The 13,516-nt window shown below is 35.7% G+C and overlaps 1 protein-coding gene across 1 annotated transcript; it reads left to right on the forward strand.

Moving 5' to 3' along the window:
* Positions 1 to 10,865: 10,865 nt before the first annotated feature.
* Positions 10,866 to 13,283, forward strand: LOC131071934 (probable xyloglucan endotransglucosylase/hydrolase protein 8). The gene is made up of 4 exons (XM_058007908.2): positions 10,866 to 11,352; positions 11,665 to 11,765; positions 12,305 to 12,501; positions 12,688 to 13,283. The coding sequence occupies exons 1-4, from the start codon at positions 11,166 to 11,168 to the stop codon at positions 13,085 to 13,087; spliced, it is 885 nt and encodes a 294-aa protein (XP_057863891.2). The 5' UTR covers positions 10,866 to 11,165; the 3' UTR covers positions 13,088 to 13,283.
* The last annotated feature ends 233 nt before the right edge of the window (positions 13,284 to 13,516 follow it).

A 13,516-nucleotide genomic window follows, 5' to 3' on the forward strand; every position in this document is an offset into this window, starting at 1 on the left:
TATTGATTATTTTGGCCTAAACAGTTCCAATCTCTTCCTCCGCGAAGTGATCATCTGTTCAAATCTTATCAAAAGTGGAAAACAGATATGATCCTATCTTTAAGTGAACCTAGAACACCTAACCTTGACATTCCTATCGTTCTTGAGAAGGAAGTTCTCCCTTTGAAAGATAAAACTAATGTCTTTCCTCAAGAAGATTCCCAACCCATTCCTATGGATGTGACTATGTCTATGCCTAATAAACTTCCTAAAAGTAGACCTATACCTCCTCGTCATGATGGACTTGGTCTCCTTCCTAAACCAAAAATTCCTCCTTTATATGGAGCAGTTCCTCCTCCTTCCTTTTATAGAGAGAAGAGACCTTCTTCTTCTCCTATTATCCAGCCTAAGAGACCACAACCTAAACACCCAAGTGATAAGGATGAGAACATTCCTCCTCCTCAATCTTCTCCACTTCCTACTAAGACTAGACGAAATTGTTCTGCACGTGAACGCCGACGAAAGCGTCGTCTTAGAGCTCAAGCAGCTGCTTCTCAAACTTTACAATCTCCAAAAACACCTTCAACAAGCATTATTCCATTTTCTCCTCAACCAGAAATTGAGCCAAAATCTCCTAAACATAAGATGCATGATGGTCTTGATCCTGCGCGAGTTAAAGATCCTATTTTTATAAATCTTGATGACGATATAGATGAAAATGTTATTTATGATGAACATGTTACTCCTCTTGCTTCTGATAGTGAATATGAACTTGTTGATATTGATAACCATTTATCTAACGAATTTTCTAAAGCACTTATCCTAGCTCCTAGACAAGAACAACGTGGCTCGGGACATGAACATAGCCCTTGTTTGGATCTTGTGATAGCTCCATCTGTTGTGTTGGATGTTCCTCCTCTAGCGTGTTCCCTGCCTTCCTGAAACATTGATCAGCAAGATCGGGGGGTAGATGACGTGCTAGACTAGTTTCATTAGCATAGCAGGTTCTCTCCTCCTCTCTTTTGTTACTTCTTCTATATGTTATTCTCATTCTTCTATTTGTTGTCCTTAGTGTTGTCTACTTGAGGACGATGCAAAGCATTGAGATCTCTTTTGGTCTCTCTCATGTTGACTCAAAAGACACATGTGTTCCCTTCTTCTAGGTGACCTTCCTTGATTGGGGAATGAAGAACAATTATGCATACATACATATGATATATATACATGAATTATCATACAGCATACTGACCCCGAGGAAAGCGAAGTCACCTCGTGCTTTGTGTTTTGTGTCTATTATCCTTGGGTTTATCTCACACTTGGGGGCTAAATCTTTGTGATAACGTGCTCCTTTCCTTTCTCATCTCTTATGTGTATCACTACGTTAAAACAATCACCCCTGTTGAGGCGTGTGTGATCGCTTTAACGTAGGGGGGCATACACCCTGTCTATCCCTTCAAGATACTTGAAAATTTCTTGGCGAACGTAGCTTTGCCTTGAAAATTTTTGGTATTTCTTTTGCATGACTCATAGTGAGGGAACCTTACTACTGACAGTCATGGTTCTCCCTCGTGATCTTCCCTTTTACTTTGTCAATCGAAGTTGTAAGATCCTTAGTCCACTGGGGGCTTGGTGTATCTTGCCTCCTTGACGTGGTGAAAGTCTTTCAATGTTGTTTCCTTGTACTTTACCGGAAGTATGAGCATACATACTCCCGCTAAAGTGGGGGCTAAATGTAGCATCCTAAAATTGCGACACTTGCAATTTCGACTGCATTTCGGTCTTCACGATGGCGACGCGACACACAACCTGAATGGAGACCCCGAAACCTGTTTATGACACTAAAAACTGCATTTTTCAAGCACCCTGGCCTGAACCTCCTTTGCACCCTGCTGTCCCGGGAGGTGGGACCAGAGCGCCCAGCGCCCTAGTCCCTGGCCCTATTTTGGGCCCGGTCTCCTATGGGACTTCGGGTCTTTTTGTTTGCAAATTGGAAATTATTGCTTCCTGGTCGGCCTAAGGTCGGGAAAATCAGTCTATCAGCCCTAATTGACAAGTATATAAACTACATTTTCTCTCTCATTTTGGGTAAGAGGATGAACATATGAAAAAACGATATTCAAGCATTCAAGCATTCAAGCATTCAAGCATTCAAGCATTCCCTCTAAGTCTCCATTCAAGGCTAAGTGTTGCATTCAAGACAAGGATTCAACCATTGAAGAGGAGATCACTTACTACATGCTACATACAACATACTACATACAACAAACAACAACATCTATACCTTCGCACATAAGGATACAAACATCCTTACAACAAGGTATTAGTACTTGTTTTACATTACAGACATTTACATTTACAGCATTTCTCATTTCTTGGTTAATTCCAAAACCGGGGTTTGACCTAAAGGCAAACCCCTAATCCCTAACCCCCCAATCGTCTTCGCTTTTTTGTGCGTAGGTTGCAAGTACGCGGCTGAAATTGAAGATCTGGAATCCTTGTGCAGAGACGAACAGATCCCCCTTCGTTTCGCGGATTTTTCGGAGGACCGTGTGCACTCCGGGCGCCATCGTCCCGTCAACTTTTGTTCAAATTTGCAGGACAGCGCCGTATCGACATTTTACTGCTAATTCCAGGTCCGCAGCTTCATCCTATATCCCTATCTCAGTTTATAAGCGAATCTTTCTCACTTTCTATGTATTCCTAGCTTAATTATTCTATCCACATTCTTTACAAAAGAGGGTAGCCTTGCTGTCTTAACCCTTGAAACTCATTTAGCATCCAATCTTGCATTGTGTGGGATTGGATCTTGTGGGTTTCAACCCCTCTTTTGAATGTAAAGTCTCCCAAGTGAAAACCATCAACCCTAGCGACCTCCCTTCTCTCTCCTTGGAGTTGGAAGAGGGGAGAGCAACTAGGGTTCGATTGCGATTTTCCGCTTTACAGTTGCATGAGTGGTAAGATGCATAGGGAACCCTTTCCTCATGGTCAATCTTGGAGGGCATATACTAAATTTCATCTAGTTCATAGTGATCTCTTGGGTCCCATGGAGAATTCCTCCATCCAAGGTTCAAGGTATGCTCTTACCTTTGTTGATGATTTTTCAAAGAGAACATGGATATATTTCCTTCATAGTAAGGATCAAGTGCTTGATGTGTTTACTGAATTTCATATGTTTGTAGAAAGACAATTTGGTTCTAAAATTAAGATTCTTCATACTGACAATGGAAGATAATATGTCAATAATGCATTTAATGCTTATTTTAAATCTTTTGGAATTAAACATGAGCTTACCATTCCTTATACACCACAACAAAATGGTGTGGCGGAACGGAAGCATAGGACTATTGTGGAAATGGCCAGATGTTTATTGCATGCAAAAAATATGGATTACAAGTTTTGGGTTGAAGCTATGGCTTGTGCAACTTATTTAATTAATAGAACACCTACCAAAGCCTTAAAGGATAAAAATCCTGAAGAAGCTTGGTCTGGTAGAAATCCCAATTTGTAGAATTTTAGAATTTTTGGTTCCATAGCTTATGTTCACAAACCTAAGAAGAAAAGAAAAAAATTAGATGCTAAATCTTCTCCTTTTATTTTTGTTGGTTATGATGAAAATACTAAAGGTTATAGAGTTTACAATCCTATTACTAACAAGGTAAAAGTTGCAAGAGATGTTTGTATTGCAGAAAAAGACATTCATGATTGTTCTAAAGTGGAGGATGATGAACTTTCTTAAAGCAAAGTTGTGCTTGTGGAGGACCAACCTCCTTCTCTTAACCCTACTCCTAATGCATCTCTTTCTATTCCTTCTAGTGATAGTGATGATGATAATAATAACTCTACTCCTCATGACTCTTCTTCTAGTGATGAATCCATTACTTCTAAAAGAAGACCTAAATGGTTTGAATCTTTAATTCAAGATATTGATGAATACTTAGCTAGAATGGATAGACTTCAGGCTAGAAGAATTAATTATTGTAATTATGCTTCAATGACTACTATTATGAATTCTAATGATCCTAAAATATTTGATCAAGCTAAAAATCAACCACATTGGCAAAAAGCAATGAAGGAGGAATATGATACTTTAATTTCTAACCAAACTTGGGATTTAGTTCCCTTGCCTCATGGTAAAAATATTGTTTCTTGCAAGTGGCTTTATAAAACTAAATTGAATGCTAATAATCAAGTTAGTAAATTTAAAGATAGATTAGTTGCTAGAGGTTTTTCTCAAATTGAAGGCTTAGATTATACTAAGACTTTTGCTCTTGTTGCTAAAATGCCTACAATTACACTTTTGCTTTCTTTAGCTTCTAGAATGAATTGGCCTATTCACCAAATGGATGTTAAAAGTGATTTTCTTAATGGTGATTTACATGAGGAAAGTTATATGTCTCAACCTCCTAGTTTTATTAAAGAAGGTAATGCACACTTAGTTTGTAAATTAAAGAAATCAATTTATGGATTAAAGCAATCTCCTAGGGAGTGGTATTCAAAGATTAATGCATTCTTTCTTTCTCAAGGCTTTATTAGAAGTAAAAATGATCCTAACTTGTATATTAAACATAGTGAAGATGATATTGTGATTATTGTCTTGTATGTAGATGATTTGATTCTTACTTCAAGTTCCAACACTTCGATTTCTGATATTAAGTTTCAACTTAATCAAAAATTTCAAATGACTAATTTAGGTTTTTTACATTATTTCTTAGGAATGCAAATTTGGCAAACCTCTAAAGGAATTTTCTTATCTCAAAGTAAATATGCTCAAGATCTCATAGATAAGTTTAACATGAATGATGCTCAACATGTTTCAATTCCTATTGAATTAGGCACTAAGTTAATGCTTGATATGCAAACTCCTCTTGTTGGTCCTACTTTGTATAGACAATTAGTTGAAAGTTTGAATTATTTAACTCTTACTAGGTTGGATATTGCTTATAGTGTTGGTTTGGTTTCAAGATTCATGTCTAAACCTCAACACACACACTTTAAAGTTGCTAAAAGAATTTTAAGATATATTAAAGGAACTATTAATGTAGGTTTGTTTTATGATGCAAATTCTGATTTTACTTTAAATGGTTTTACTAATTTTGATCTAGGTGACGATCCCAATGATGGGAAATCTACTTGTGGTTATTGTTTTTTTGTTGGTTCAGGAGCAATTTCTTGGAATAGTAAAAAGCAACAATCTACCTCTCTTGGATCCATTGAAGTTGAGTACAAAGGATGCACTAATGCTTCCAAAGAAGCCTTGTGGCTTAGAAGACTACTTGAAGATTTGGGTCTACCTCAACATGAACCAACTCCATTGTATTGTGACAACCAAAGTGCCATTGCCTTAGCTAAAAATCCAGTTTTCCATGCCAGGACAAAACACATTGCTCTCCAACACCACTTTATTAGAGAACAAATTGAAGACAAGCAAGTTTCACTCCTCTATTGCAAGGGGGAAGACCAAGTTGCAGATATTTTGACCAAGCCACTTTGCAAAGAAAAGTTCCAATTTCATTGTAAAAATCTTGGCTTGCAACCCATTGAAGGGTTTGATGTAAACTCCCCAAGTAAAGCTTAGGGGGGGTGTTAGAATATTTAATCTTTACTTGGCTTAGGTTTATTTGTATTTAGTTTAGGATATTCCTTTGGAATTCCTACATGTAATTTGTCCTCTAGTACATGTGTGAGGACAAGTCATTTCTTTTATTTTCCTTTATTAAGGAATATTAGATTTCCTCCATAAGAGGATGTGGACACATGGCACACACATTTTATGAATGGTGGCATTCATAGATTTGGGAGTTACTTTGTAACTCCTCTCCTCATCTCTATTTAAGAGATGTCTCCTCTCTCATTTCTTCTTAATGAAATTATCGTAAAGAGCCTCTCTCTCTCTCTCTCTCTCTCTCTCTCTCTCTCTCTCTCTCTCTCTCTCTCTCTCTCTCTCTCTCTAGGCATTGCCTCATTCATAATATCACAAGGGGTTTTTCTTTGCTTTTCCCCTTTCAAAAGTTCTTGTGCCTCCTCCTTCACATTTGGGTGATTGCTCCAAGGTTTTTGCATTTCTCTTGGTAACATTTACTTCATCAATAAACTTACTTGGATTTTGTTTTTCTTTCCTTTCTCTTGTATTTCCTTTCAGATACACACCATAGCACAATTCTAACTTTGCTAGTATATAAATATACGTAAATCCAATCATAGAGATTAATAACAAGTTTCTATCAGCTCAAGAATGCATATTCTACAAGTAAAAATAATCAATCATTGCTTCACTTAAGCCTCTACACCATCTTACTCTATATATAACATATTTCAATATAAAAGAAAAGATAAAATCCTCATGTCTAGTTTATAGCTTCCACACAGATACTGATTCCTAATCACAATCACACTGGCTTTGAACAACTTATCCACAAACATAGAATCTCACAAATTCCTAAAGATAACAATTATCCTACTTCCTCACTATACTTGAACTAACCTCTTTCTCTCACAAATGAAGAATAATGAATAAGTTGTGAGAAAAATCCAAAAGTAAAAGATAATGATCAAATGGGCAATATGCAAAATGAAAAGAGATGCCTCGAGAAGAAATATAGCTCCTCTATTTATATGCAATTTTGAGAGACCTAATGTTATAATTAAGCTCTCTCCCATTGCCATCACTCTCTCTCCCATTTCCACCACTCTCTCTCCCATTGTCACCACTAAGACTATGTGGCTTCTCTTCTAACTATAAAGTTGACAAATAAATAGTCCAACTTCATTCTACTACGAATCATCCTTAATTTTATTTAGCCAAATTATTATTAACCATACTTACTACTTACCTAAACAAATAGGTTTCTATCTCTAAATACCACATGCCTATCGACTAAGTCCACCTTTATATTAGGTGCAACTCTAACTTTATTAACAATATGTACTTCCTATGAATAAGGGTGATTTCCTTATTAACTAGGTCAATTCCTAGTTGACCATTTCACATTCCCATCCTCCCTATTATAGGGGCGTTATTAACACATGGTCTGCTTACCATTTCAATGGGTCTAGCGACCTCCCCGTCGTTCTACTCATCCCTTATAAAAGGGGTCGATACTAACACTTGACACATACTTATGAATTCCCCCTTGTACTTGTTAAGGGTGGTAGGTTTTAAATATTTTGTGTTGTATAGCATGTTGTGTGAAGGAAATTATGCACAATTATGAAAGATTAAATAAACCTACAATAACAACCAAGTAAACACAATTAGCTCAAACACCACAAGATTGGGATGTTAGAAATAAAGAAAAAGAAGAAAAACTGACATAAAAAAAGATGCAAAACTTCATTTGACTCCTTGATTTGATTATCTTGTGGTTGGATGTGTGCTCATTGATGTGATGGGTGCTTGATATTTCTCCATGATGTGTAATTTGAAGATGAGATTCAAAAGCATACAAATATGGATGAGAGGATGGGATGAAATTGATGCATTATGGGGGTATGGTTGCAATAACGTGGATGAATTCTAGCATGATGATGATATGGATATGCTAAGACTAGATCAAAATGTAGCATTATAATGGTGTGGTTGTATGAAAAGTGGAGGATTTGCTTGAAAAAGATGGGGTATTAAATAGGAGTTGGGAGGAGAGGAAGGGATTGGGAAAATGCAACACTTGTCCTCAAGGAGGGCAAGTGGAAATCCTAAGAATGCCATGTAGAATAATATTCCACACTTATCCTCAAAGAGGACAAGTGGAGCTCAACAAGGGAGGCCATGTGTCCCCTAGAGGGACAAATGTCAAGAAGGGGCTTGACATGTGTCCTTGGGGACACATGTCTATTTTGAGAAAAATCCACCCAAAATAGGCTTCAATTTCCTAATATTAAGGAAATTAGGGAATTATGTGTGCACACACACACATGTGAGGGGAGGTTAGGATAGGATAGGATAGGGTTGGTTGGGAGGATAGGGTTGGTTAGAACCAATGAGGTTAGATTAGAGGTTAGGTTATAAGGGTAGTTAAAGTTAGAAGACATGACTAAAAGGAATATTTGAATTAAATTCAAATAAAGAGATGGAAATGGGGGAATTAATTAATCAACTTAATTAATTCAACTAATACAAACGACTTAGGATATTTGACCTAATTGAATTAATCAGTCAAATTTAAGTTAGCGTGTGATGTGATTCGACAAAAGGCAACTTACTACTATCCCCACTAATTTAACTCAACTTGACCAACTAGGATGTGAGTGTGTGATAGCTCAATAAGGCACATGTATATAAGATTGCCAAACCAAGTTCTTCTCTTGAGTGATACTCTTCCTCCCTTCTAGAGGCTTGTTCATTTCCTGCATCCAACTTAGCACAACACAACACTAGTCAACTATTATTAAAACATATATATACATCATAGATTTTCATCTTCAAATACTCAAAATATCATAATGATTGCACATTCATTCATCATATTACCATTCAAGATAGATATATTCAAAGCAAGTACATGTGTTAAAGTATTTTAACTAAGCAAAGTAACAGTAATTGAATAATATCACAATGGGGTGCAACAATGGGGATTTTTTTCAAGAGCTAAGTAGTGTTACTTTTGGAGACTTGCATGTAGATGGATGAGGTCTAATTTGCATCATCATCTCACTCATGATTTTTAGCAAAGAAATACTTGAGATAATTTGTAGTTGCAAATTCCTCAGTTGAGGAGGTCTACTAGAAGTGTAGAGACCCATCAAAATATGGTAATTTAATTCATCATTTGTTGATTTTTGATCAAGTTGCATCCACTATTTTTGAGGAACCATACAATGCCTTATATTGCAAACATTGGATGGATTTCATGAGAGAATAAATGGGTTCACCGGTGAAAAATCACACATGGGATTCGGTCTCTCTTCCTCCAAATTGTAAAGATTTGAAAAAACAAGTGGATATACAAGTTGAAAGAAAATGATGATGAAAAGAAATGATACAGGGCTAGATTAGTGGTGAAATGATACAGGGCTAGATTAGTGTTGATTTCATAAAAAAATTCACCTATAGCAACAATGACTATGCTATTGGAGTAGTGTTGGGATTAGTTGTTGTTTATGATCTTGACTTGGAGCAACTTGATATAAAGACCACATTTCTACACAATGATATGGAATAAGAGTTATATATGCAAAAATAAGAAGGTTTCGAGAGAAAAAAAAAAGACATGATAATCTAATTTGCATATTGAAACAAAGTTTGCATGAGCTAAAACAAGCTTCATGACAATGATACCTCAAGCTTTATTCTTTCATGGTTGAGCAAAATTTATCCAAGTGTGAATTTGATTTGTGTGTTTATCATAAGGTCTTGAAGAATGGTGAATTTGTGTTGTTGTTACTATATTTTGATGATATACTAGTGACTAGAACTATCATGAATGTTGTTAGCAAGCTAAAACAACTATTAGTTAACAATTTTTTGATGAAGGATCTAGAAGCTGTCAAGAAAATTATTCGAATGACAATCATAAAATATATGTAGAAATGAGAATTGAAATTGTCATAAGAAAAGTATCTTGACAAGGTTTTGGACATGTTTCACATGAAGAATGCCAAGGTAGTTAGCACTCCTTTAGTATATCATTTTAGGATTGTCCTATGAGTTGTGTCTCAATACATGAGAAGAAATAGAATATATGAAATGAGTACTCCTCTATTGTTAAGAGTTTTATGTATGCAATGATTTGTACAAGACCCGGCATTGCTCATGCAGTAGGAGTGGTCATCAAATATACGAGTAATCCTAGTAAGACCCATTTGCAAGCAGTGAAGTGGATTCTAAGGTATTTGAAAGGTACTTCACATCGTGTTTTGAGATTTAGAGTAAAAGAGACTCAATTGCAAGGTTTTGTTGATTTCAATATGGTTGGTGACTTGGACAAAAGACAATCTTACTCTTCCCTCCGCCTCTTTGTTTGCTTGATGTTTCTACATATTTGGAGACTAACCAAAACATTTGTATTGATTATGATAAAAATAAATAAAAAATTGTATCTACTGCAACAAATAAGGAATAAGAGATATTGTCTTGGTTTTCTAAAGGATGTAGTCATATATTGGTGAACCACATAATTCAATTTTTCAGTGTACACTTGATTGTGTGTGTGTTTTGTTATTTCTTAATTTCTTAATTGTTGTTTTTTAAATTGCTCAACAGTTCCAAAGCTTTCATACTATCGTAAAGTTAGTCTTTTCGCTAATTTTGTACTTTGTAAAATTATCTACTTTTCCATTGTGGCATTTTCCTGAAATCCTTAACTTTGCAACAAGATTAATTTTGCAATTTCAAAACAACATTTCTTTGATTATTTGGCAAGCATTGTGGTGATCTTTAAGTATAATTTCATGGACTTCTTCCAAATATCTAGACAAAAGAAGTTTGACTTATATCTTTGAGCTGATTAATATTTATTTTTCTAAATTTAATTTGTTCATTGACTCGTTTATCTATTAGAAAATTATTCCTCATTAATATCATGTGGAAATGTTTCTTGAATCTAAGAACAATCATTTCTATTTTCCTCTTACCTTCAATCTTAAGTTATATTTCTCTAAAAATATTAAATATTAATATTGATATAATTATTTAAATTTATATATATATAACTTGGATATCTGCTTTTACAGTGAAAGGGGAACCATTCGATTCTTTCACGACTTTCTAAGTTCTGACTTTACTCTGCAAATGTATTATACAATTGGTCGAAAATAAGCTTTTAAAAAAGCCCATTCGATGGAATCATAATTATCGACGTGACATGGCAATCATGATTATTGACTTGACTTAGGATACGCAAATGATTCAACTGGAATTATTGGATTTAGCCAGATTGGCAAGATTTGTTTTATTGTAGTGTACAACCAGGCAACCCATCATACCTGAAGAGCCTTCCACACAAAATAGAAAAATATGTGATAAATCTGTACACTGTTTTGGCCTGGCCAATCTCAGTTTGAGGTTCATTTTCACACAGTATTTTATCCAGTTTGAAAACCATTTATTATGTTTGAACTAGTATTTTACCCAATTTTAACATTTTACAATGCCAGGACATGGTGCTTTGCTAATGGAAGTCCTGATGCTATACATAAAGGGACTTGTAGCTCATTTGGTGTGTAAACAGAATAGGTAAAAGCCTGGCAAGATGGGAATGTGTGGTGCCATGATCCCATTGGCTTTTACACTACTGGTATTTGGGGCAGTGAGTTCAACTGCACAATCAAATGCTTCTCAGGCTTTTGATAACAATTTTGAGATAACATTTGCAGGGGATCATTTTAAGACATCTGAGAATGGGCAGATCTGGCAACTGATGCTGGATAAGAAATCGGGTATGTTAAACATTCCATTTAACTTGAGCATTTCTTTAGTCCTCTTTACTGTACCAAAGTTCCAGCAATGTCATGAGTTTTCACAGGTTTTGAATTTTCAAGAAACAAAGTTGTTTATGTCGCTATTTCTGAATTCGATTGTGTGTATTTTTGTATCAACATTTTTGAAGTAGAAAATGAATTCAGAAATAGCAACAAGAATCATTATGGATTGTGAAAAGCGGATTTACTTAAACAACTTTGTTGAGTCCACCTTTCTCCAAAGATTATGTTATACTTGCTGATTCGCCCAATTGTGACTGCCATATGCAGGCTCTGGTTTTCAGTCAAAAAACAGTTATAGATTTGGATGGTTCAGCATGAATCTGAAGCTGGTTGGAGGAGACGCTGCAGGAGTTGTCACTGCTTATTATGTAAGAGCTTCATCACTCTCTTCTAGTTCTGTCTAAATGCCGTGATACCCAATTTTAATTAATATAAATATAGAAACACAATTGAATGCAGAAACAGCATTCGTTTAATTATCTTTTCCTCCAGAAACTTTGGTAGAATTTCTTGGACTTGTGAAAGATTGGTATTTAAAGAAACGGTTTGGGCTCAAGGATTGACTGATGAAAGAATTGCAACTAGTAAAAGATGGATCATCCAAACCAACAAGTTAAAGTATTGAATATAATGGGATAGATCTTTAAAAAGAATATCTAAGAAGAAAAGAACTCCCCTGAAGATGGTCCAGAGTTAGGTCTCCAAACTTCAATAATTGATGATGGTTCAGAAGTTGATCTGAAACGCTGATATATAGGACAACAAATTTCAGTTTTAAAAATTCTAAGAAACACAGAGTCTAAGAGCTTTTGTGGAATCTTCTTACATATAGGTTATGTATGTCAGTAGTGTAAATGATTGTTAATGGCTGACAGACTCTGGTTCTTGCATTGCCTTTGACCTGCAGATGGTTTCCAAGCACTTTCTCACAAGAGATGAGCTGGATTTTGAGTTCTTGGGGAACACCAGTGGGCAACCATATATTCTGCAGACCAATATATATGTCAATGGCAGTGGAAACAGAGAACAGAGACACATGCTCTGGTTTGATCCCACTATGGATTACCACACATATTCTATACTCTGGAACGATCATCAGATTGTGTAAGTATATTGTAAGACAAACTTGTATGCAAAGTAAGCAAAATGTTAATGTTACATGTAGAAATCTAAAAAATCCATTAACTTTGAAAGATCTGACAAAAGGTTTCCTTTCCTTAATAGTAGCCATTAAAAGTTCAGCTATGTTCCACTTCATTTGTGTATGTTTATAGTGTGTATGTTGTGCAGGTTCTTTGCAGATTCAGTTCCACTGAGAGTATACAGAAACACTGGTAGTAATAGCTTCCCCAATGAGCAGCCAATGTATATATATTCAAGTATTTGGAATGCAGATGATTGGGCAACACAGGGGGGATTGGTGAAGACTGACTGGAAAAAGGCTCCCTTCATCTCCTACTACAAGAAATTCAAAGCAGATGGGTGCATGTGGAAGGACCCCTACCCAGCATGTGTCTCCACAACAACACAGAATTGGTGGGATCAGGAAGATGCCTGGGCCTTAACAGATGCACAAAATTTGGATTATACTTGGGCAAGAAGGAATTTTCTTGTCTATGACTATTGTCTTGATACTAAACGTTTTGATCAGATGCCTGTTGAATGCAGTGTTTCAACAATGCAATCCTGATTACCCCACTAAAGAATAGTGCAATCATTTATTATTTAACATTCTTCATTTAAAAAGTTAAAAAATGTAACAGCACCTTATGGTGCAATGGCTGGGCCCATTGGTCTGTTATGTATTCAATGCAGCTGCCCTCACATTTCTGCAAGTTTCTTTTTTCAATTTCAGTATTGATATAAAGTGGAGAATTTTAGATAAAGTTATTGTCCCTATACATTCCCAAAATTTCTTAGCTCCATTTAATGCCAGAATCTAAATAATGACAGTAATGTTGGTAAAAGTGTATACATCAATAAAGCTTCTTAACGTTATAATTCTTGCCGGCTGTGTTGAAAGTTACAATATTTCAAAGTTCCGCAGAAAATGAATTAGGGTATGTGAGGGCCTTTGCAAACATGTAATTTCTTTTGAAGAATAGTCGGTCTGACCAAC

The sequence above is a fragment of the Cryptomeria japonica genome, chromosome 7, assembly GCF_030272615.1.
Source record: "Cryptomeria japonica chromosome 7, Sugi_1.0, whole genome shotgun sequence".
NCBI classification, from domain to species: Eukaryota; Viridiplantae; Streptophyta; class Pinopsida; order Cupressales; family Cupressaceae; genus Cryptomeria; species Cryptomeria japonica.

Coding starts and splice junctions, on each gene's coding strand:
- LOC131071934 (XM_058007908.2), top strand. CDS start 11,166: ATGGGAATGTGTGGTGCCATGATCCCATTGGCTTTTACACTACTGGTA. Junction 11,766..12,304: donor GAGTTGTCACTGCTTATTAT/GTAAGAGCTTCA, acceptor TTTGACCTGCAG/ATGGTTTCCAAGCACTTTCT. Junction 12,502..12,687: donor TGGAACGATCATCAGATTGT/GTAAGTATATTG, acceptor TATGTTGTGCAG/GTTCTTTGCAGATTCAGTTC.